The following is a 23,721-nucleotide window of genomic DNA, read 5'->3' on the forward strand; positions in this document are numbered from 1 at the left end:
CAGTGAGGACAAAGTAAAATCTGCTATGAATAAGATATCATCTAAAGCAGTTAACAGTGACAACATATCTATTGACACAATCAAAGCAGTAAGTCCATATGCTATAGGAGCTTTGTCATTTGGTAAATGAAACTTAAGAATATCCACACAAAATGAGTATAGTGTACCCACTACCTAAAATACAAGATCTGACTAGTGCTGATGTACTTTGGCCCATATCAATCTTATCCGCTATTTTTAAAATGATAGAGTGGCTGTTCAGCAGATAATGAATTACATGAAGAATTTTGCCAAAACTTGAATTAGAGTTCAGGTGAAATCGTAGCACATGTACTGCTCAGGTTAATATATTTGGTGATTTGTTTAATGCAAGGGACAAACAAACCTTTTATCTCTTGTGTAGCACAATATAATTTAAATGCACGTTTAAACCCTGAGTGATGAATATTATGAGTATGTGCTGGTTGCTTTGGTGACAACACACACTAATTATCTAAATGAGAGGGTAATAATCGGGTGTTTTAAACAGCGGAATAGTAAAAGTGCAAAACCGATCACCTGATGTGGTAAATAAAATGGGAGCATTACCTCACTTGGTAGATTGTAGCTGTAAACTAGTAACATTAAATTTTTATGCTAAATATGTCAGTTCAAAATAAGATTAGATAAATAGTTTTATTAAGAGCCGGCTGTAACAGCTATCTTGATTTTAAGAACAATGTTAGAACTCAAACTTGTACTCCTTTATTTTTAATTATAGAATTATGGGAGATGTATAATAAAGAAATTAAAATTAACTAAAACACATCACAAAGTGTTTTAGCTTTATAGTTGTTTAATCTTTTTATTGGTTACTGAGAAACATCCTGTTTTGTTGTACTCATTATTAATATATTGTAAAAGTATAAGATATATTAGAGAAACTAGAAAGCGTTTGGGTATCAATGGTATCTTTAAAACTAAACGTCTCCCATAACTCTTAAAAACATATAAGAGTGTAAAAGTGTTCAAAATGTTAAATTGTTCTCATAAAGTAATACTCAAGATTGTTAAATTTAAATAAATATAAAGAGAAATAAATAACTAGTACAAAAATTTTATTTAAAATAAATTACATCACAATTATTTTTTCTCAACTATTCCTACTCTAGTCAACACAAACATGTTTTTCTATTCTTCTTGGTAAACATGTCAAATGCACAAGACAAGATGGCAGTGTATGGCACCAGGAGATCACGTAGGAGGCAGTGGCAGACCTAAGGGAAGATTCTTGAGATTGTGTGATCCTTACATCTACCTGCAACAACACGTCTTCTGTAACTGTCTTTCCATTTGATAATGTCTATTTTCAAGCCAGGAGTAAACTAAACATTTCTGACCCATGTTAATTTTACATATTTTGTTTGTTTTGGCGCGAAGAATAAATTCCCAAAATTTTGCCGTAGAGTTCATAAAACACAACGTATATGTATGCAATGCAAACATTAGGGTGTGGCTTCCTCACAGACATCTTAATATTTACAAAACTAAGTTTTAAAAAAAAGGTAAGGGTACGTCACACCACATATTGTGTAAAAGGATTCGCAGAGGTTGTATACCAAATTTTGATTTTGTAGCTCATTTTATTCTGCTAGTTCAGGTGTTACCACATCATATGTTAAAATGTCATATAATCGTACTCAGTGTCTTTACAAATTTATTTATTCTGTGATTTTCTTATTTTCATCATGGTTACACATATGACCAATACAGAAAACTTTGCTAAAGCTTACCCCAATACCACTGAGTGAAATGCACCAAACTCGATGTTGCCTTTATAGAAATAGAAGCTTCAAGCCTATAATTCTGTTTGTTCTGGAGATATTGTGAGAACAGACAGAAATGGAATTTTTCCAGCCCCTTGGTTGATTTCACTTTTGCTTAGCCAAATTTATTATGAAATCTACAGCTATATAGCAGTCATATTAATAAAATTCATGCCTCTTCTTGCTCACCAACAGTAGCAAGTATGGGTCAATTAATTACAATTATGAGTAGTTTAAAATCAATATTTATCTGGTTGAAATTAAATAAGTGCAAGTTAAGGTAGTGTAATAAATTTTGGGTTTGGAAAATATTTGTTGTATTAAATCCATAGCCTTTTAAAACTTCCATAAATAAACCCAAAATTGATTTGCACCGCCTTAATCTGTCTACTAAGAATAATTAATACCAATTCAGATGAGTGAACAAAGTATTTTTTTTCTAAGTAATTATTTATTGGTATCAGCTTTAGACAAACAACTACTAATTTTTCATGATCTTGGTTTTGCAAAACTTTGTTTAATTAGAATTCAGTCTGTAGACTTGAACTTTTCTGAAAATAACAAAGATTCTTAAATCCCCACTTTAATTTTTACCATTTATTTGGGGTAAAAATTTTTTTATTGCAAGTGGACTTCAAACAGCCTTCAAAGGTTCAGGTTACTAGACTTTTAGCAACTTTTAATAGGTGCATGTTGTTATCAAGATCAACTCTCTGGGATTGAGATCAACAATAGCAAAAATTTATTTCTAGAACCTTAAAAATATTTTTAAAAACACAGAAAAGATAAAACACTGGTCACAATTTAATCCAATGGTCAGACCTAGGAATTAAAATTGGTTGGGTATGACACATTGCTAGTGAATTCTATCGACTGGTCCTAGTACGAAGGGTATTAGAAAAATAAGGTTCCCATGATTTTTAAAAATATCCAGCTCTATATTTCTACTTAGTGTTATACATCAATTTAAAACTTAAAAGTTAAGTTATTTTTCCACATAATCACCGTTTCTGTCCAAACACATTTGTAGACGATGCTCCAACTTTTCTATCCCCATGTTGTAGAATTCTGCCGCCAATCCTTTGAGGAATCGAGTAACCTCTTCCTTGACTTCATCATCGGTACTGAAGCGTTGGCCACCCAAGTGTTCCTTTAATTTTGGGAATAAGTGATAATCACTTGGGGCTAGGTCTGGGCTGTAGGGGGGATGGGGCACAATAGTCCAGCCAAAATTTGTCAGCAGTTCTTGAGTTTGACGTGAGACATGAGGTTGAGCGTTGTCATGGAGAAGCCTCACACAACTGGACAATCTTCCTCTCTGGCAGTTCTGGATCGCGCTGGAAATCTCAGGAATAAGCAAAGCAAGTTCATATTCTCCGATCTTCAAGCAATATTGTCTCAACTTTTTCAACAACTCCATCTGAAACTGAAGGCCGTCCACTTCGGTTTTCATCGTGAATTTCCATGCAGCCTTCACTGAATTCTCAACACCATTTCCGAACTTGTTGAACAGATATGCAGTTTTCCCCATAAACTTTGATTAACTGATGATGAATTTCAATAGGTGAAATATATTTTACATTTAAAAAACGTATCACAGCACGAATTTTACATCTGGCGGTAACAACGATAGAGAGCTCCATCTTCGAAGGCAGCTCGGCCGGCACTGTTGGACGTAGCGAGGCGCGAGTGGTATGGATAGAGAGAGGGACAGCTGATGAGTAAGACAGTGTTGCCAGATTTCTCCCAACATATCGCATTCTGTCTTGGCAGCATAGTGAACCTTATTTTTCTAATACCCCTTGTAGTCCAGGAACAGAAAGCCAATTAACATTGTATAAGCTCAAAAACTGATTTTCCTTGAAATCAATAGAGAAAATTCCCATGAAAGGAAATTGGTTGGCAGTTGCGTTAGTTTTGGTGGAGTTGAAGTGGAATGGTATCATGTGTTAAAATATCAAATGATATTTGTTCTCAGATCATATATATTTTTTAGCTTGACCAATCTCTAAAAAAAAACATTTAAGTCAGCATCAGCTAATCGCATACAGGACCTTAAAGTGGTGACCTTCAATTTCTTTATATTGTTTGATAGTTATATAACTGATATTTGTGTGTCAGACGATTGGTTTTTAGTGCATCAAGTGACCTTTACCAAAACTAGTGTAACTGACAATCAGGTTCTTTCTTTAAAAAAATTCCTCTATAAATTTCAAGAAAACCCTATCACCAATGTTATTTATTCAGGATATCACATCAATTCAGGAGCAAGCACAAGGTCCTTTTAGGACTGAGTGCAATAAGGTAGTCTTCCTAAGTAAACAGCAACAAGGCATACAATTTGAGCAACATTCAACAAACTGAAAGTCGCCATTTCCAGTCTCTTCATCTAATTAGCTGACTGATGCCAACTACTCGTACTATTTAAGTCCTTTCCTTTGTTTTTGATGACGGAAGGATTGTGAAGGGAAAATCCGGTTTACTGTTTACAGTTTGAATGGTGTAAGGCTAAAAAAGATACAGGAAAAATGTATTATTTAGTAACTATTTTTAACCCAGTTTCTTCTACCAATATTTAACTATCCTCCCATTTTGACTTCCTTAAAAACTAGTGATATTAAGGATCGAATTGGGAAAGTCTGTTGATTTCACGTAAAACTAGGTTTTGTTCTTATACAATGTAAATTGGCTCTAGGCTCCTGGCTTATGGAAATTCTGCACTACCTTTCTAAACTGAAAATTAAACTACAGTACATAATGGATAGATGGGTGATGGGTAGAGATCATTTATTTCTATCTATCTCACATGCCAATCTAGTTAGCACAGCACTCACAGAGACACTGGTCCATCCGCCTCTCCAGGTTGTCCAGTCTACCACACAACGGTTGCAGCTTCTCCAGTTCCAGCTCCAGTCTGGTCCATTTCTCTTGTTGGTACCGGTTCTAAACAGTTAAGTTCAGATTAACTTTTTTTGATAAGAAATGATCTCTAAATTTTTTACAAAATGAATTATGTTGTAGTCAATATATGACATACAGAATGTCTGGGTATGCTTGACATACTCTTGAACAACTAATATTACTTTAGCAGTATGATGGTTAATTAATGTCCAGTGAAGAGTTATTTTACACTGTTAGTAATATAAATATGTAAATGAGCATGTAAAAGTTTGAACACTCAAAAGGAGAGAAGAATGATAAGGGCTTTCTAATACCTGCAATACACACATCCTTATCCTACTCTCACACATGAAATGCTTATACTGGCAGCCTACGTAGCTCTGGTGTTATTCTAACTAATGAGATATTGAAAGCAAATTACTAAAATTCAACAACTAACTTGTGGTCAGAACAAGGTGGATACACTGTAAACTTGTAGTATTATATAACTAGAGTCAACATTCCTAGCGATTACACACCTGACTACATTTTGTTTGTATGTGAGGATCAAGTAATAACAACATATTATGGTCACAGTGATTGGATTTCTGTAATAGATGTGATCCCTCTCCTATATTTTATATTTGTTGGAAATCTTTTTTATAAGGCTCTTACTTACTTCCCATGTCTTATCAATATTGCTTCTGGCCAATGACCAGTAAAGGCTCAAAAAATCAAGCAAGGCTCAAAATCGAGACTCGAGCGCCAAGCATGGCTCTGTCTTGAGAAAAATGAGATCTTAATTGAAAAAGGCCAAATGCAAGAATTTGTATGTCACACAATCATAGCCAATTTAAAATATCATATACCATAAAACTGTCTGAAGTCGGTATTAGAAAATCAACATTACTAGATGTTTGTGATATCAGTAAATTGGTTAGTTATTCCAATATAAGAATAAAAAAACATGTATCTCTTACAAAAACTATTTGTAAAGCATTCAAAAAGAATCCTTGTTGTTATAAATTGGGCAATCAACATAACAAGATCTTCAAGATTTCAAAACAATACTGTTTATGCAAATGAGAGAAGATTAGCTGGGAATCTCTGACAACATAAGACAGTATGCACTATACTTTAAATGATATTGCTTCCAAACATAAAAATGACGGATTATGATTACAATGACAATGAAAATAAATAACACTGTTCTGCTAAGGTTCAGGAGTATGTGGTTGATTTTATTCAATACTACAGCACAATAGGTGGCTGATTGCATAGGTCTGCCATTCTGGTGATCGGTAGAGAGATCTTTATACCATCAGATGGATGTCATAGTTCAGTACGGATATTATGTCATTGCTATAAAAAACAGAGGGCTCAAGTTGAAACCTTGAAATGCTTTGAAGCCTTTATAAAAACAGCAACAATTTTTCAGGAGCTGAAACTCTCATGAAGCTTTAATAGCATAGAGAAAAAAATGGTAAACTCAAATAAATAAAACTACATACAACTTTTTTAATACCTTGGATATAGCATTTCTAACAAAATTTGGTATATGGTTAGACAGAGTTCAGGAACGCTTTATTCTAATCAGTGTGACTGCTGCAGGTGAAGGGAACATGTCTAGTCAACAATCCCTTTAACTTGAAGGTCTCTGACCTTATCTAATCCCTACTGAGTATTGAGTAATCATCCCTTCATTGTGTGTTTAGTGAATAAGGAGAATTGGACTTAATTTATTATAACAAATATGCTACATAAAGTTTTCACCAACCATAGTCTCAAATCTTTTGTGGAGTGTATCGAGTGAAGCCTGCAACTCATCATTGGATGGGTTTTCTGACAGTTCTGTTTGAAGCTCGTACTTGGATGATTTTTTAAATCTCTGAAAATAATACATTTACTGATTTAACTACTGTTAACACAATACAATTGAAAACTAAATTAATAAAAGATATTACTGTATTCTAAATTACAAAAAGAGGATACAGTTCTTTAGATTTAGTTCAACAGATTTCAAGAAAACTCAACTGGTGCTGTCTGAAGCACTGCTTTTGCGCTTATTGCAGTTGTAAGAAGGTATACTTAACGTGAATGTATAAACAAAATAACTATTTCCAAATTGTGTAATAAAAGTGTAGAAATAAAAATCTTGTATGTATCTAAATATTTCCTCTCTTTTTTAGTGTTTTGAAAGAAATTGATGTTAAGCACATTACCATTTCAATTTTCTTTTCATAAGTTTATAAACAAGTACACCCTTATTAAACTTTGACTTACCTTTTCTAACCTTGAGAGTTTTCTTGCAAGAATTTCCACATCAAACTTTCCATCCAGTGTTTTATTTCTTCCTAAAACAAAGAAATAAAGAAAATAACTATACAAACACAAAAAGATTTATGACACAGAAAGCTGGTATTTTGACCTAAAATTTTGAAAACTCTCTGCTATAATCTCTGTTTTAATCCTAACAAAGCAGGCAGAACTATTCTTTCATGTTTAGAGATCTAACTGTAAACTATCTATGTACAATGGAGAGTTTACCACTTTCAAAGAGAATGAAATTTGGTTTATCTTTACACAAAGCTTCTTAAAAACCTTTACCCACACCTATTCACACCTGTTATTTCATTTTTTAATATTTATCGAAAACTGATAGTTTAACTTACTTATTTGTATAACTTCGTTTGCTAGTGGACATTGAGCTTGATACTTAATCTAAACATCTCACCCTTAAACACTTATTGTGGCTGTTTTAGTACTTTTAAGCATCTTTTGCATTACATCGACTTTTATTCGAATTTCAAAATTAAAAACAATTTAAAATAAAAATATAATCAATATTTTTAACATCTTCACTATGGGTCTATACTGAGTGATCTTGACTACTCGTTTATATAGCTGCCACAATAAACTTGTTAATAATGGAGATAAAGTTTATTTATCAAAATCATTTTGAAAACTAATTGTGTCTGACATTAATGTTTCTAGGCGTTATAAGAGGCAACTCAAAGGATTCCTCTCCTTTAGAGGGTTATTTGGTTTGGCTCAATTATTCTATTGTTAATTCATTGGTGAATATTAGAATTGCATGACATTTAGCATAAATGTTACATTATATGTGAACTTTACATCTCCAAAATGAATAACGCCTGCTATTGTGTGATAGTTCAAAAATTTGTTTAAGAGTTATTTGTTGGGGATAAGAAGTTGAAAGATAATACTAATTTGAAGATCTTTAATAATATTAAAAATGTTGAGATGGTGTCAACTGGTAATGTCCTAATTATAGGAAATGTTACATCTGTTTAATGTAGGATTTGCATAGTTTGGTATTTTTGTATGTTAGAAGTATGTTTACGTCATCAAGTGTGATATTTTATACTTAAATGTTTTATTACATTAGCGACAAATGTGTATTTAAAAGATATATAAAGTAGAATGTTACCACAAATGTTCAAACTCCATGCTGACCCAAATTTGGACTTGAATTTAATTTTGCATCAACATTGTATTTAAGTTGTGTGATGCAATTTTACCTTTCCTGTAGCAGGAGTGCAGGTCTGGGGCCAACCTGTAGCCTGTTCTACAGCTACACTTGTAGCTACCTGCAGTGTTGCTGCAAATATGGGGGCATGGGCTCTTATGTAAGCATTCATCTATGTCTGAAACATGATAATCAAATTTCATATAGTTAAACATTAGTCGTTTGCCGATGCGTAGAATTCGGAATTCATATTGGGGTCTAATAAGTAAAGGTGTTTTGGAAACATTTTTCATCCTGTAGTTTTTCTAAGAAAGCTTTTAAAATTTAATTTCAAGTATCACTAATTATAAATATGTCCTAATTGCAAATGTAAAGTTTATTTTGATAGCTTTGCTTTATTAGTTTGTAATACTATTATCTAACATTGTCAATAAGTGGTAGTTTCCTTAGAGTTTATTGCGTCTATTTATACTTCATTAATATATACTGTATATGTATATAAATGTTCAATTTTAAATTTTTGTGAACCAGTTTAAATGGGTTTATATGTGTATGCATGTACATACATAGACATATAAAACCATTTTAACCGGTTCACAAAAATCTAAAATGGAATACATTGCGGATCACAGGAGAAGTATCTTGTCAACCAGTAGATGAGTTTAGCTTCGGATCAATCTGAGATGGAAGTGATCTGCTTTTAATTTTATCTCCTAATAGTTTCTAATAGTCTTGTGCGTGTCATTATTAGTCTTCCAAATGTATTAACAATAATCTTTCTTAATCTTTCAATAATCTTTCTTGTTTTTGTGTTGAGAAAACAATTTCTCAAACACGTTCACAAATATTCTATATTCTATAAATTAGAGAGTGTTAGTGAGTGTAATCTAATATGAAATAGTTCATGAAATATTTTTTTAATGAGCGTCACCGCTGGGCCCAGCCTAGATATTAAAACACTAGTTTCACATTTTTGTCTTAGATATTAAAAAAAAAAAAAAAAAAAAAAAAAAAAAAAAAAAAAAAAAAAAAAAACACTTGATTTGTGTCACTTTATGTTATGCAAGGCATTTATTATTATATTAAATCATGACCATAATAATACTCGTAGCTTTTAAGAGTTAAAAGACCCTTTAACATGTTCACATATCGGGTATTCGTAAAGCGCATCTTGAGCCTGATGTGGTACACGTGGCTATGCATTTGCTTATTGCGTTATGGTGGTTTGTTAATTGTGATCCCGCGCTTAAATAAATACCTTAGACTAACTTATATCCTGTCAGGTGCACGTTTGCTTACTTTTTAAGGTAAATTTATTTTTAGGTACTCTTTGGGGTACATGGATAATCATTGATAAAACAGTGAAATAATTTTTTGTGTGCAAAATTATGAAGTCTAAATACATTTCTTGTTAATCTTAGACGTTTAACGTAAAAAGAGATTACAGTTTATTGCCATTATTATTTAAAGATTTGACGGCAAGTAAAAAAGTCCGAAAATAAGCTGTTGTGGTGAATGTTTTAAACCAAGATAACACCACATAATGAAAACCCTGTACTAAAGCTAATGCGTCAAAAGATTGAGTTTTTAAATGAGGTACCACATGACATATAATTCCACTAAAATGTTTACATGTGGAACTAAATTTAGTTTTTAAGATCTGTATTCACTTTACACGTTTTATAAAGTAGTTATGAGAGGATTTTTATTTTTTATAAACGAATAATCTTAAACTAATATTTTTAAACTATATTTATAATGTGGTTTTAAAATGTATACAAGACAACATAACACTGAAATATACAAAAGTGTTAATACAATTAAAATAAAAAGGAAACACCCAAAAACAAATGATACAGTTAAATAAAATATTTTTGTACTAATTTATAGTATGACTCTCCAGGTTTTCTTGTTCACTCTATGTCAAAACATTATTTATATAATAACAATTTTGAGATATTTTGGCTTTTTGGTATAAAGCAATCTTCAATTAACATATGTTAAATCGTACATGTCTATATAGATTTTTTGTTTCAAAATTCCAAATCGAATTGATTCATACATATTTAAAATCTTATTATACTTTTAATTTAATATTAAAGGATTAATAATTTTATGGAAACCTGTCTATTGCAATTGCTTCCAAGGCAGAGTTCCCAAAAAAGTGTTGCACATCCTTGCTGGGCATGACACACAAATCCCAAAACTAACCTGAAATTGAAAATGTATAAATATATACATATGTATATAGATAGGGTTATGTAATCTAATATATGTTTGTGAAAACAATAACTGTCGCAATGACTAATTGGTTGAGTTTAAGCTTGGTGTGGAAATGCAGTTGAACTTACTCATGCTTAAGTTAACTTTGCTAGCCAGCGTTATTACAAGAATAGTTTCAATTGGCGGATGTTTACATTTGCGCAAAAATTGTATCACTACTATTAAACAATATAGAAAAAAGTAAAAACTGTCTTAAAATTTTTTAACAATTAGAACAAGTTTTATTTTTGCACTTTTTTTATATTGGTTTCAAGTTTGAAAGTGAATATTTACGGAATATTTATATTACGGAAATTATCCAATGAGCAACATTATAAAGCACTATTTGTTTTTTTGGGGGGGGGGGGGGGGGGGGGGGGGGGGGGGAGGGGGGGGTCTGTTGGCTGATTCTTACATGTGCAGTTTCTTGCTTATCTGTCAAATCGTTATGTACTAATTATTTGAAAAACAACTTTAGTGACTTTTCAAAAGTCATGCAAGATTATTTGTACTGTTAAGTATCCAATTCCTAGAAAAACTTTAATCATTAAATGAGTGCAGTGTTTGTCCCCTTGGATCATAGCACACACTCGATCAGTGTTTTCTTGAGTAATAGTGAAATGCAGTTTTTTTTAATGTTCATCGTCTTGAACCAAATTACGGCTGCCTCAAAATTTCAAATACCACTTAAAATAATAGTACGGTATGTTGCTTCAGATCATAGGCAATTTTAAGATGTTTGATGCACTCCTGTGAGACAAACTGACTTTAAAATCATAAAATAGGTATCAGCCCAAAAATGCTCCTCCAAGACTTCACGAAGTTGATTTTTCTGAACATACTACACTGGTGAACCCAAGTTGCTATCAGTTACAAACTGGCACTTGGGTAATCAGACAAGACTATTGCAGTAAGCATCATCTGCCAGTACCTCAAAATTTTCATAGTAACACTAAACATTATGATATAATGCAAACTAAATCTATTATCGAGTCCTGAATACGTAAAAGAACAACAAAACTGAAATGTGTACGAACCATTCTCACACCACTGGCCAGTGAAGCCAGGTAGACAGGTGCACAGATCAGGATGGGAGCAAGTTCCAGAGTTGAGACAAGGCTTGCTGCAAACCGCTGAAACATGACAACAAACTAACTATGAAGTCTTTAAAGAATAACTTTTCTTTGATTGGAAATAATTTTAAAAAGTAAGTTTAATTATTGACGATTATACAGGTTGTAAATAATATTTTAAACTATGCCATGACATTCCAAGAACAGGAAAAATTAATTAATATATCAATAGGATTGCATTTCCTTTTTAGAAATGGATTTTTTTATCACAAGGTGAGGTTTTAATATTGGGAAGTGTTCTCCACTCTCATACACATTTTGGATAAAGTGCAACATAAAAATAACAAAAATAAACTCACTAGCCTCTTAAAAGATCCTCTAAAAATATTTTTGTTTTACTCTTGTTAACATGGCTGTAGAAAGATAGCTTTATTTTTACCATGTATAGTCAGATGAAAGAACAATACACAATTTGACTGGAACGATCACACATAACCTTCCTAAAATAGACATGAAGAAACATTTTAATCAGCATCAACTCTGGCCTGAAAAAGTTTATGAAGAGAATAGAATGTAATATTTGAGTTACCTACATTTCACAAATGATTTTAAAAATCACTGGAAACGTGGAAAAAATTGAATAAATATTTAAATTACTACAGAAAAAAACTGATACTACATTGTTGTGTTAGTGATAGTACGTCAGAGAATGGAAAAATTAAATATAAATTAAATGGAATGAAAATTTGAATGAAAGTATTTCAATGAAATATACAATTATGTAAAATTTATAGACTATCCTCCAGAAGACAACTGAACTTCTGTCATTATTTAGTATATGATGGTAACTTACTAGTTTATATTTTATATAGTTATGATATAGTAACTTGTATTACTATAAGTAGTTTTACAATATTATAATAGCAAGGAAAATGATTCTGACCAAAAAATTATATTTATGAATCTGTCACAAGTAGTCATATAAAGTCATTTTAATATCACGATCCAAAGTATACATCCTGTTGTTGCAGAGCTTATAGTAATTGTCTCTTAAGAGTATACATTCTGGCCATAAAATTGTAATACAAATATATTATTTCTTGAACAGAATATTTTTTGTTATTTAGTTTTTAGATTTAAATAGATGCAATGTATAAATAAAATTTATATTGAAGTTATTAATAAAAGCATATACCCTTTCAGAGGATTGTATTGATCTTGAGAGAGGGGACGGCTCCCTGTGATACTTTCCTTAATGTGCTGCTTATTTATGTTACCTACAAAATGTTACTTACGAGTGTTGCAGCCCAGGCTAGACTTTGGCTGTTGGGACCAGCCAGGACAGCAATGGTATGACGGCTCCCTCCGAATTCTACTCTCCGAGACATCTCGATAAGCTGTTTCATAGACTACCCTGTCACAAAGTACAAGTGCTAGTGGTGATAAGGCAAACATGGAGGGATGGTGTTATGGGAGCATAGTAGTACCCACTGAGTTAGAAAATATTACCAAACACTTTTACATGTGAAATTGGACATGAGTTCTTTCAGTGTAACAGGAGCCTTTTTAAATAGCATAAGGGGTCAGATTGGAAGAAAGGGCCATCTTTAGGCCCACTTCTGAATAATGAAAGATTTAATTGGTAGTGTGTCAGTCCAAACCTACATTTATCACTGAGGTTAGTAAATAGATCGTCACTGATGATACTAGGCTTGGTCCATGTTTCACTGAGGCTTCTGTGTTTTCTCTTATCTGCCGGGTCAGTCTAGAGGCTCAAACACATTACTCTCTAGAGAAAAATGTTAGTTATATTGTTACATAATTTAAGTTTAACATTTATGTAGGTTGTTAACACTAATACCTTATATTAGAAGAAAAAAATGTAGATATAAAACTTGTGTTACTACTAAAGTAACAAATTTCAAATGTAAGATGAGGGAAACAATATTATGTAACAACAGTTTTATACATTCATAAATGAGGAACATCAGTATTAAATCTTGAGCAAAGACTAGAACCACTTGAAAAATATTTGTTTTCTAGTGAAAAATGGATTTAAAAAAATAAAAACTTATTAAGATTGACAATTCTCTCTTGCTTATAAAGATTGGCAATAAAGATTATTTGTATTTGTTTCCATACCTGACTCCACGGCAGATTTTGTTATGGCACCTGTGGGCATAGCTCTGGTATGTGGGCTTGCGGTAAGCCTCAAATCTCTTGACTGATGGCTGGCTCACCTGTTTGTCCATGGTGCAGACGTGTCTCCTGGGAACATCAAGGAATGTTTACGTTAGAGCTGTTCCAAGAGCTTGAGATTGTAGAACACACGTACAAAATAACAACTTTGTGTAGGAGATGTTAAATAATCTTTCCTCCTCCCTGTGCTTAAGAGATCAAACATCTAAAATGTCTCTAGAATTGGTAATTACATAACATTGATTTGTTTTGAATGAATTCTAAAATAACCGACTCGTTCGCGAAGATGATGAAATCCATAAGAGAGATGTTAAAGATCTTGATTTGATATGATATGAAATAAAATCAACAACATTTAAGGAAATAAATTTCTGATATCCTATTATTATAAAGTTATGAATGGGCTGTTCCATTCTCAAAAGGTGCTGTGAGTTATTGTTAATAGGAGAAGTGGAATATTTTGTCATGTACTCGTATTAAGAGGTTCTTCCATCTCTAACCCCCATTTTTTGGTGTGCAGATATAATTTTTAACAGTAACCCTATCGTGTGGTAACTTGTTTTAAATGTCTTGCTGAAAGAAGAATAATGATGAAAAGTATAGGTCTCCAAAAGATAACTCAAAAAGTATGTATAGTTGAAGTTAAGAATTTTACCTTTGTTCAACAAGAACCCATGTTGGATAGAGAAGTCAGAAATATTGATCTTCTTGGTGTTGTAGGTTAGCCTATATCTAATCAAGAACACTCAATTAGTCATCCCTTTTTATTTCATTCTCACTCCAGATATCAGATATTATCTAACAATACATTTCTTGGAGGAATTAGAGCCCTGCAATTAATTTGGAAAATTGTATATTTTAAAAAGTAGTACTCTCTTTATGTGTTCCAAGTAACTTTGTATTAGAGTAAATATCACTTCACCATGAGATAACGTATTCAACCAACTATCCTTAAGAATCCATCTTGCAATGTTTTGGCCTCATTGTGAAGAACCATATTAAGTAAACAAAATAGACAGAAAATGACAAAACCACAAGTGAGTTGAAGGGGGGATGGTGCTGTGTCTTGATTGGTTGAAAAATAACAAATCAACGGTCAATCCGGCTTCTTCATCATAGACTACCAGCCTTTTGATGATACGATGCTATCTTCTTTATTGAAGATTTTTCTTTCTTTATTATTTCTAGGTATTCTCTTACTATCCTTGGGTAAGAATAATCTAGTATGAAATATTTGGGGCTCAAAACTCAGCTGTAACTGAAAAAGATATAAAACCAAATATGGAATAGAGTTCAGCAAAATAACACGTACTTGCAGAAATAATGGTGTGAACTGGAATACTTAGATAATACTCATGAGACTAGGTGCTTACATTTAAGAACTAAGAAGAAATAATTTCTTTAATTAATAATAACATCGGGCCTCTCCGGTTTACAGATAATTATCATATATGTATAATTAATACAGAAAATGTAATTTCATGCATGAAAAATAATCGTATGGGTCCAAATAAGTCAAGCAATTAAAATTTTGTGGCACAAGGTAATTAAATTAAAATGAAGGGAATTACATAGATTGTTTACATTAATCAAATTTATTTTTCTGAGTATAATAACGCAATAAATAATCAAAATATGTCCTCTAACAGTTATAACATCCCCTCAAATGCATAGAAATAAATTTAGTTTGCAGGTCACAAGATCTTTGAAAGCTAGGGTAAATAGCATATTGTCACACACTTTCATTTAAATCAGCATAATCATGTAATTGTAATAGATAATCAAAACATATCCTCTAAAATAATAACAAAAATCTATGGACCCATATGGGACAAAAAACAAAAAAAAAATAGTAAGATACTACCTGTTCAATGACTAGAGTAGTCGTTGAGTCATTATAAATGATTCTGGGCTATCTACAATAAATTATAATAAAGAGTTGGGTTTATTTATTTTCTGTGCTATTGCCTATGATTATAAATAATATGTATTAAAGACAATAATAAAATGTATTAAAGACAATACAAATTAAAAAAATGGTAGATACTAAATTTAGGATTAAGAAAATGTTATTCTTTATGTGCCAAGATTGTTGCTAGCAAGAGTTGGTTTAAAGGCTAGAGGAAGTAAGCCTTACTGCTTGATAAAAGATCCTCTGTCACACGATGTTGCAATCTAGGAAGTTGAAAATGAAAGCAGATGACTTTGTACGCCTCAGTTGGTCTCCAGTGAGACCAAGGTTAATGACACCTTAGTATTTGAGATTGTAAAGGAGTACACACATTGGGGACCCATATACACAATGTTTTCTATTGCGTCCTATGTCTGAGGATAAAGAGTGTGTTCTTGAAACCAATTCTGAAAGAGATATTACATAAGTATTAAACAATAATAACATTTTACTGCATTTAAATAAAATATAAACATTATCTGAATAATTTGTTTTGATAGCTGGAAATTTTGATCACTTTTAAATTATCTAGAAAAATTGAAATATTGGAAATTATTTGATGATAGAGAAAATTTTAATTTCATCATGCATGGTTGCCAGGATTATTTAAAAGTAAAGTTGATTTGAAAGGTATATTTGAGGTTTTCATTGCAGAACTTAAGTAAGTTAATTAATTCATGCTTGTATTTTTAAAGAAATAAAATTATATTCAATAATGAAAATGGAATTTTTGTCATGTCCCATAGAGTTAGCTTAAATCTCTCCGTATGTATATAAACAATTTATTAATTTTCCAAGAGCAGCAACACTATGATTGAGTGATTATTGAATTTATATGTATATATATTTCTTTATTATTAGTATAAATTTATTATTATATACGTAATTGTTATTTATAGTTAATTTTCACCAAGTACTCTTTTTATTTATTTATTTTTAAAATTGATATCAACATATTTAAATCTCCTTGGGTTATGCTGACCGCTGTAGCTTATTAAAATAAACTTTAGACTTTGTAATGTTAGTGACATATTTTTAGTGATACTTGGAGTTCGATATTTATTTTGCATTTATCAATAAACAAACGTCTAAAATGTGAACTTTTAAATTTTAACTGGTTGTTAAATATGTGCTAATAACAAAATATTTCATTGAATATACATAGATAATAAGTATTGATTCTCAACATGTAAGAGCCAAAATCTGTACAATTCTGCTAAGCATAACAGTTTAATCGATAATTAATTATCCTCTAAAAGAATAACCACCACTCATATATACTATATTACTACTAATCATTACTATAGGGTGAAAACAAATAAATGGACATGGGGTTTTCCCGGGTATTTGTTTTTTAGTGTATTGGTATTTATTAAAGGCTACGAAAGTGCGTGTGAAACCGTGAGTAACTGCTAATTAAGAATAAATAATACATTTATATTATGTGTGTGTTAACATTTTGTTATAATTTTGAACGGTTTCTGAATGAAAATACCTACATGGTTAAATAATATTTGGGATGTGATTGATCCTCTATACCCCACCCCCCCATCCCCCTTAGATACGCCCCCTGAATAGCTCTGTTAACGAATGGGCGATAAACACTGGGGTTTTCATGATATAAAACAAAAACTCATAATTCTTCCGACTTTGAAACCCTGTATAAGCCTACTCTAAAATTATTTCGTGCTAATATATTAACTTATAGTATGTAGTATACTGATACAACGGATGGATATACAATGGATATACACATATAACGAGTATACCGAGGACGAGTGTTAAGGTTGAGTATTACACTTTTACACAACACACATTCATCTCAATTATCTTCAAAGAATTTATAGATATTGTATGAAAGTGGGAAAATTCTATGTGACCGACATTTGCCCGTCACGTCGATAAGACAGAACGATCCCGACGAGCAATGGCGACAGCGATAGCGCGGCCTGCCAGCGTTCACGTTGCGGGGACAAGTTGTCTTGTAACTCACAGTAATTGCAAACTTGGCGAACAATATGTCCACAACTTGCCAACTAACTTTTCTCCAGTCTCGTACAGACAACAAATCTCTGCCAACATAACTTCCTTTTATTCTTGTCCTACTATTTGTTCTCTTAACACATTTAGTCATTCTGTTACGTGGCTCCATATCATTACAGTACGTACTCCTAGGTGTGGGTACGTTACTGTACACGTGGAACAAGTCATCGCCAAACACACATTACTCTATTAAGCCATTTAAGCGTTGTGTTGTGGGAAGTATTAATTCCTTTAAAGGTTTAATTAAAATCAAACAAATGTTTATTTTATAATTTTATTCTATTTCGTAGTAGGAGTCTAAAAACATGCCTTCTATTATACAGGGAGCAATCAACATTTTTACCTTTAGCCGTTTTGTTGGGCCAGGTTACAACGTTGCGTAAATTTCCTACTATTCATGTAATTTCTCGTATATATAAAATGAAAATAACTTAAACTATTATTGGTAGGCCTGCATGGTATATAAATAAACTGTGGAATAAAAATGCACGATTTTGACCTACATTGGCGTATTGAAAAGTTTTCGGTGGAAAATGGGTGTCCTTCACTTAAAACTTTCAAATATATATCTCTTCACTGGAAAGGATATGTAAGTAAGCATTTTGATGAAAACCCGATATATTGATCAATATTGGTTAAGGATATTTCAATTTCACACATCGAAATATCATTAAAAAATAGATAACATTAGTCTACTATATAAACAAATAACTTGATTTCAATTTCATTCTAGGTAATATAAAAGGGCGTTTGTCTTGTATTTAGTTTTTATTAATCGGAACACCGAGCCCGTGTCATGTATTTCTGGAAGTTTAAAGAAGGTCAAGTTAAGAATTCCGTCTTAAGCAGTGATAAAATGAATAAAGATTGATGGTGCAATCGGTTTTTGGTTGGACTAATATTGATATATACAACGCTGGTTTCTACTTTCTTATCTCGTTATCAATAGAAAAAAAATATTGCAATAAACATTTGGTAACACCATCTTAAGACATCTTCTTTGGGACAAAATGTTTATTCTTTCCCTTTTTGTGTGTCACAAAAGCAGGGTTACTACTGGAAAAAATATAGTTGGGCGGTATTTTTCTCTCTTGAAAAGTTTCCAATAAAAATGACGAGTTTACAAAAATAAGAGTTTATTAAATTATTTAGAAATATTCGCAAAAAGTGTTTATGCTAACATTAAAATAAGTGGGAGTACCTAATTAATAAGTTGCTAATTTTTATTTTGATATTAGTGCAGCTGATGTTTGTAGCGTCGACACACGTCACAATGATGCAAGGCGCTTGTTTACCTACACCGAGAGATAAGTGGCGCAATCTGCAACCCATCTAACACCAACTCTGTACATGTTAATGTCTCATGTGGGCGCTCTCTTCAATTACATATTTCCATGTTCAGATTTTAATAATATGAAACTCGCTCTACAAGTATAAGTGGCGACTGATGTAGTCTTATTATGTAATCGGAAATGTTATAAATGGGCTTGGCCTATGAAACTTACTCCGCTTCAGATAAAACATACATTTATGTTTGTCGTCATGTAAAAATTATATAGGATTTGTAAGTAAACACAAGCCAGTTTTATTGAAAATGCTTGATATGGCTGATATGGTTAAGATAAATGACACAAAACGATACATTTTAAAATATACTAGGTAATTATAAACAACTTGTATTCTCTCACTTTTTTCAGTATCTCTTAAACTTTCAAGAAGGCGGCCATTAAAACTTTGGTAAAAATTGATTATGTATAAGTTATTATGCATTATTGCGCAAAAAAGTGTTTTCGAATTTTCAGGTAATTTACAGTAATGATTGTTCTAACGTATTTTTGTGATATCTCGTATGGTATGATACAACATACGGGAATAATTAATTGTGAACACGAGAAGTGCCGTAGTTCTTAATAGATTCTAACTAAAGTTGGTACAGAAGTAATATTTGTATATAGCTCGGTGGAGTATGATAGCCAGCCTTAGGAATAAAGCGTTCAATGTTGCATTCATTTGCACTTTGGAAAATGTTTTGTCTTCGGTATTTCATCATTTACATCAAAATTGTCACCTTTCTAAACAATGTCAAGCGATTTCAAGCAACATTTATTCTTACTTATTTGTTACTCTTAAGATTGTAAGGTGGTGGCCGTTTAAAGTTATAGAACCATACAATTAAAACCTTATAATTGAATATGTTTAAACATAATTTCGAATTAATAAATAATAATTAAATTAAGTCCACGTTTTAACCAAAAAATGCATATGCATACAAATGTTTACCTTGTAAGGTTTAAAAGTTATAAGGTTTCTAAATGTTTGAAAGTGCTTAGATTATATTAACATGAAAATACAGATTTATTGCTCATCGTTTTTTCACACTAAACATCTAAACTAATAATGCATCTTCAATTTGGCATTTAGCGATGCCGGCCACTTGAGAAACCTACCTTTCTTCTGAGCCGGAAGGGACACTTTAAATTTCAATGTAAACAACAGAATTAACCAAAAGTTGCTGTAATAATACTCGATGTAACATAGATTGTCCACGTTGCCATCGACATAACCGTAATTAGATTGGAGGAACACACAAGGATAAATAAGGAGAAAGGAATGAAAAGAAAGAAGTGGTAAACAAAAACCTTTCTCTTCTTTGATCAACCTCTCCTTTTCTTGAGAGGAATAATTTGGTAAATAGTACGTGGCTGGACTCATAACTGTTACATACGTTTTCTGGTTCATAGCGCATAGAAACATTGCTTGCACAATTCAATCTGTAAAATATTTCGGCCTCTATGGAGACCCATATTTCGTTAAAAGATGTTATACCAAACCGTCACGATCTTCCCATGCGGAATGTACAGAAAAAGTAGATGATGATTCATGAAGATAAGTTTATCCAAAATACTCGTATGTAGCCAAACAAAATTTGCAAAATATAACTAAAAGTAAATCAAATTTTTGTTTCACCTCTTTTTCTTAATTTTGTTCCTTAAAATAATATTTTACGTAACCTGTATTTCTAATATTTATGTACCGGTACAGTTCAACTCAGAGTATATTTCCAAAACTCCATTTCAAGATATAATGACAAACATACAAAATTTGCAGACGGACAAAATTCCAAAGTTAACAGTACAAGGCACCTAAAGCAAAAACAAAAAATAAGATTGTATACACAAGTTGTTGATGTCTTATAAACTCCTTGTCTTCTGATCAACAAATACATTGTATGGTTAGTGTTGGATCAACTCCAACGAATGTAAACACACCTTCGGCCTCTATATTCGTCCGAGAGGGCCATTCGCTTGTTCGTTTAGGACACATTTGCTTATAAATGAGACACCAAATAAAAGAGAAAAGTATGCAGAGTTAGACAGACAACGACAGGCAAGGTCTGCCACATTCCTGGCCGAGAGTTAAGCCTTATGTGTTACCGGTCCAGTACTTCTCTTCGGAGAGGTCGATAGCATTTTTGATCAGAGGGAGAGTTTTTGGAGAGAGAAACATAAATGGAATCAAAATATAGCACCAACGGTTTCCCTTTACATACATTATACTTCTGCGGTTCCTCGATAAGGACATGACGGAAACCTTCCTAAAATATTGTCGTTTCCGTCCGTCTGTGCGATAACTCTTGATAGAAAGGTTCTAGAGACTTGGGCACATTGGTTCTTTTGCTTCAAGGAAAAACCGTGATTGATTTTGGGGTCAAAAGGTTGAATAGCAGTCCGCCTGAGCGATATAATTTGGTAGGTTATGTTGACTCCTTCGATACTCCATAGTATGAGTTTATGGGAAAGTGTATTTGTAACAAAGGTCTAGGAATTGTATTTAGACTGTGCAGTACACTATAACTTTACTGAGTTAGATTTTTAGTGCGTCAGGCTCGGCACTAGTTCAAGACCATATAAACCCTCAGTGAAGGTGTAAAACAAAAGAACCCTGTTGAGATAAAAGGGGGCAATTTTTCTTTTCGCTTCTACTACGAAATAAATTATGCTAAATTTATAGCTACATCCAATCTTACATTCTCTGGTATTATCTAGAGTTATTAACAGCATCTTTCATCAATATTTAGGTGTTCCATTCAAATAATAATAAACTACCTAAGCACATGCTTACAGAGCGAAATAATACAATACTGAATTTTTTGTTAAAATTGTTGTATACACTTATTCGATATTAACATGAAATAAAGATACAGAGTTAAGAACTGAATGTTACATAATTATGATACATTAGAGATCATGGCATGTTAAAATATAAATGAACCCCGTCTGTTTATTGTTGGTTTGATAATATATCATACAGTTTTCACCACAATTGGAATGGAATTGTTCACGTTTAAACTAATTTCACGTTCGTTCCTAATTCGGTGTACAAAATCTTATTCAGTCTGATTATAATAAAGACAAAGAGGGAATTTAAACATTAACAAAAATAGCATTAAATGTTAATAAAACAAAAAATTCCCATATCTTTTATTTTTAGGACGAGGCCTTTCGAAACCAAAGGTTTCATCAGGTTTCTAGTAAATTTTGTATAGGCTTGTTACATTTGAGAAAATACAGCTAGTTTCTATAATTATAAGAGATATAAGTTGGCAGCAGAATATCGTCATAATTTAACAGTTGATATTTAAAATCAAAATGTTCGTATGATTAAGAATGTAATTGTTTCAGTATATTCCTGTTATAATAAGAAGCGAATTTTAACATACCATGCGTGATTTTAATGCAGAATGATGAAAATCAAATAATGTGAAAATAATAGAAAAGTAATAATTGTGTAGCCTTTTAAAGAATCTAGAAGACTGGATAACTTGTTGCCGGTCTATAAAAGTTGGCGGCTTGGAAATAGGGGAGTTCGTGCAAGAGAGAACTCTCAAAATTGAGATAGCTCCGAGCACTACGTGCAAAGCATTCGTAATGCCTCTTAGCGCAGGCACACCGACCTCACTATTACCGCGCAAACATCCGATCAGCAGCCAGGTACATTGGAATATAGTTTCGTAACTAATTTGTGTAATAACACATGTACCTGCTTTTCTACATTCCGATCTTCCCCTCGTATCAATAAATCCTGCAACATGATAAGATTTGTGTTATTTAAGACCGGCTGATGTATGGACATTACTGCTGGTTTGGCTCTCAAGGTTGTCATGAGACCTGCAGTTTTAGCAGCCCGCATGGAGGCAAGTCTTGGAGTCAATGTTGTGTGTTTCTACTGAGTATATTTTTTTGTATATCATTGGCTTTAGCTCCTCAAGCATATTTTCTATCAAAGTGCATTTTGTACGATTCATTGACAGATATGCACCATCCTCGAACTCGATCTAGCCTATGTAAAAACGAAGCCTACTTTCTCAACTTCAAGTCTATTACACCATTTATTCTAGCGATATCCTGCAGACAGACAGACAGAAGACATGACGCTGCCTTTAAGTAGTTGGCTTCGCTAACGTGCAGCCAATAATTATTTCAGTAGTTTCAGAAACTTATGAATTAAAGTTTATGATCATCAATACAACAGCGCATTTTGAAACAGTTTTACGTTCCAGTTCAATGTCTGTAGAAATGTATAAATACGTCACATATAACCTGTAAAGTTTACGTGTAACTAAAGCTATTATACACAATAGGGCAGAAAAGTAGAAATATAGTCAGTAGTCCAGATCCAAGAAAGGATTATCCTAGATCCTCAACCACTTGAGTGGCATACAGTGTATTCAGTGACATGATTCGAAATCGGAAATTACCTAAGTTAGTGAGTAGGCTATAAAAATGGCAGCTGTAATAAATAACCATAAAAACATGAACTATAATGTGTAAATATCCGACTGACCACTTTACTACATGCGTGATGTTACACAAGCTTTAGACGTATTAATCTAGACTCAGCGTCGGGGCTATAACTGGACACACTGGGCATATGCCTAGGGCGTCAAATTTTAGGAGACGCAAACGTTTGGGTTGAAGAAAAATTATACAAGTTATTAAATGATGAAGAAGGACATGG

The 23,721-nt window shown here is 32.4% G+C and overlaps 1 protein-coding gene across 2 annotated transcripts in view; it reads right to left on the reverse strand.

Moving 5' to 3' along the window:
* Positions 1-1,080: 1,080 nt before the first annotated feature.
* The window catches only part of LOC124364719 (epidermal growth factor-like protein 8), a 50,651-nt gene continuing 28,010 nt past the window's right edge, over positions 1,081-23,721 (reverse strand). For both annotated transcript variants that reach the window (XM_046820416.1, XM_046820424.1), the window contains exons 3-10: positions 13,653-13,778; positions 12,806-12,924; positions 11,475-11,570; positions 8,228-8,353; positions 6,969-7,039; positions 6,463-6,573; positions 4,640-4,748; positions 1,081-1,297 (exon numbers count right to left, since the gene is read on the reverse strand). In XM_046820416.1, coding sequence (XP_046676372.1) covers positions 1,257-1,297; positions 4,640-4,748; positions 6,463-6,573; positions 6,969-7,039; positions 8,228-8,353; positions 11,475-11,570; positions 12,806-12,924; positions 13,653-13,778 — 799 coding nt within the window. In that variant the 3' untranslated portion in view covers positions 1,081-1,256. The remainder of the gene's footprint in view (positions 1,298-4,639; positions 4,749-6,462; positions 6,574-6,968; positions 7,040-8,227; positions 8,354-11,474; positions 11,571-12,805; positions 12,925-13,652; positions 13,779-23,721) is intronic.

Source organism: Homalodisca vitripennis, chromosome 1 (assembly GCF_021130785.1).
Source record: "Homalodisca vitripennis isolate AUS2020 chromosome 1, UT_GWSS_2.1, whole genome shotgun sequence".
NCBI lineage: Eukaryota > Metazoa > Arthropoda > Insecta > Hemiptera > Cicadellidae > Homalodisca > Homalodisca vitripennis.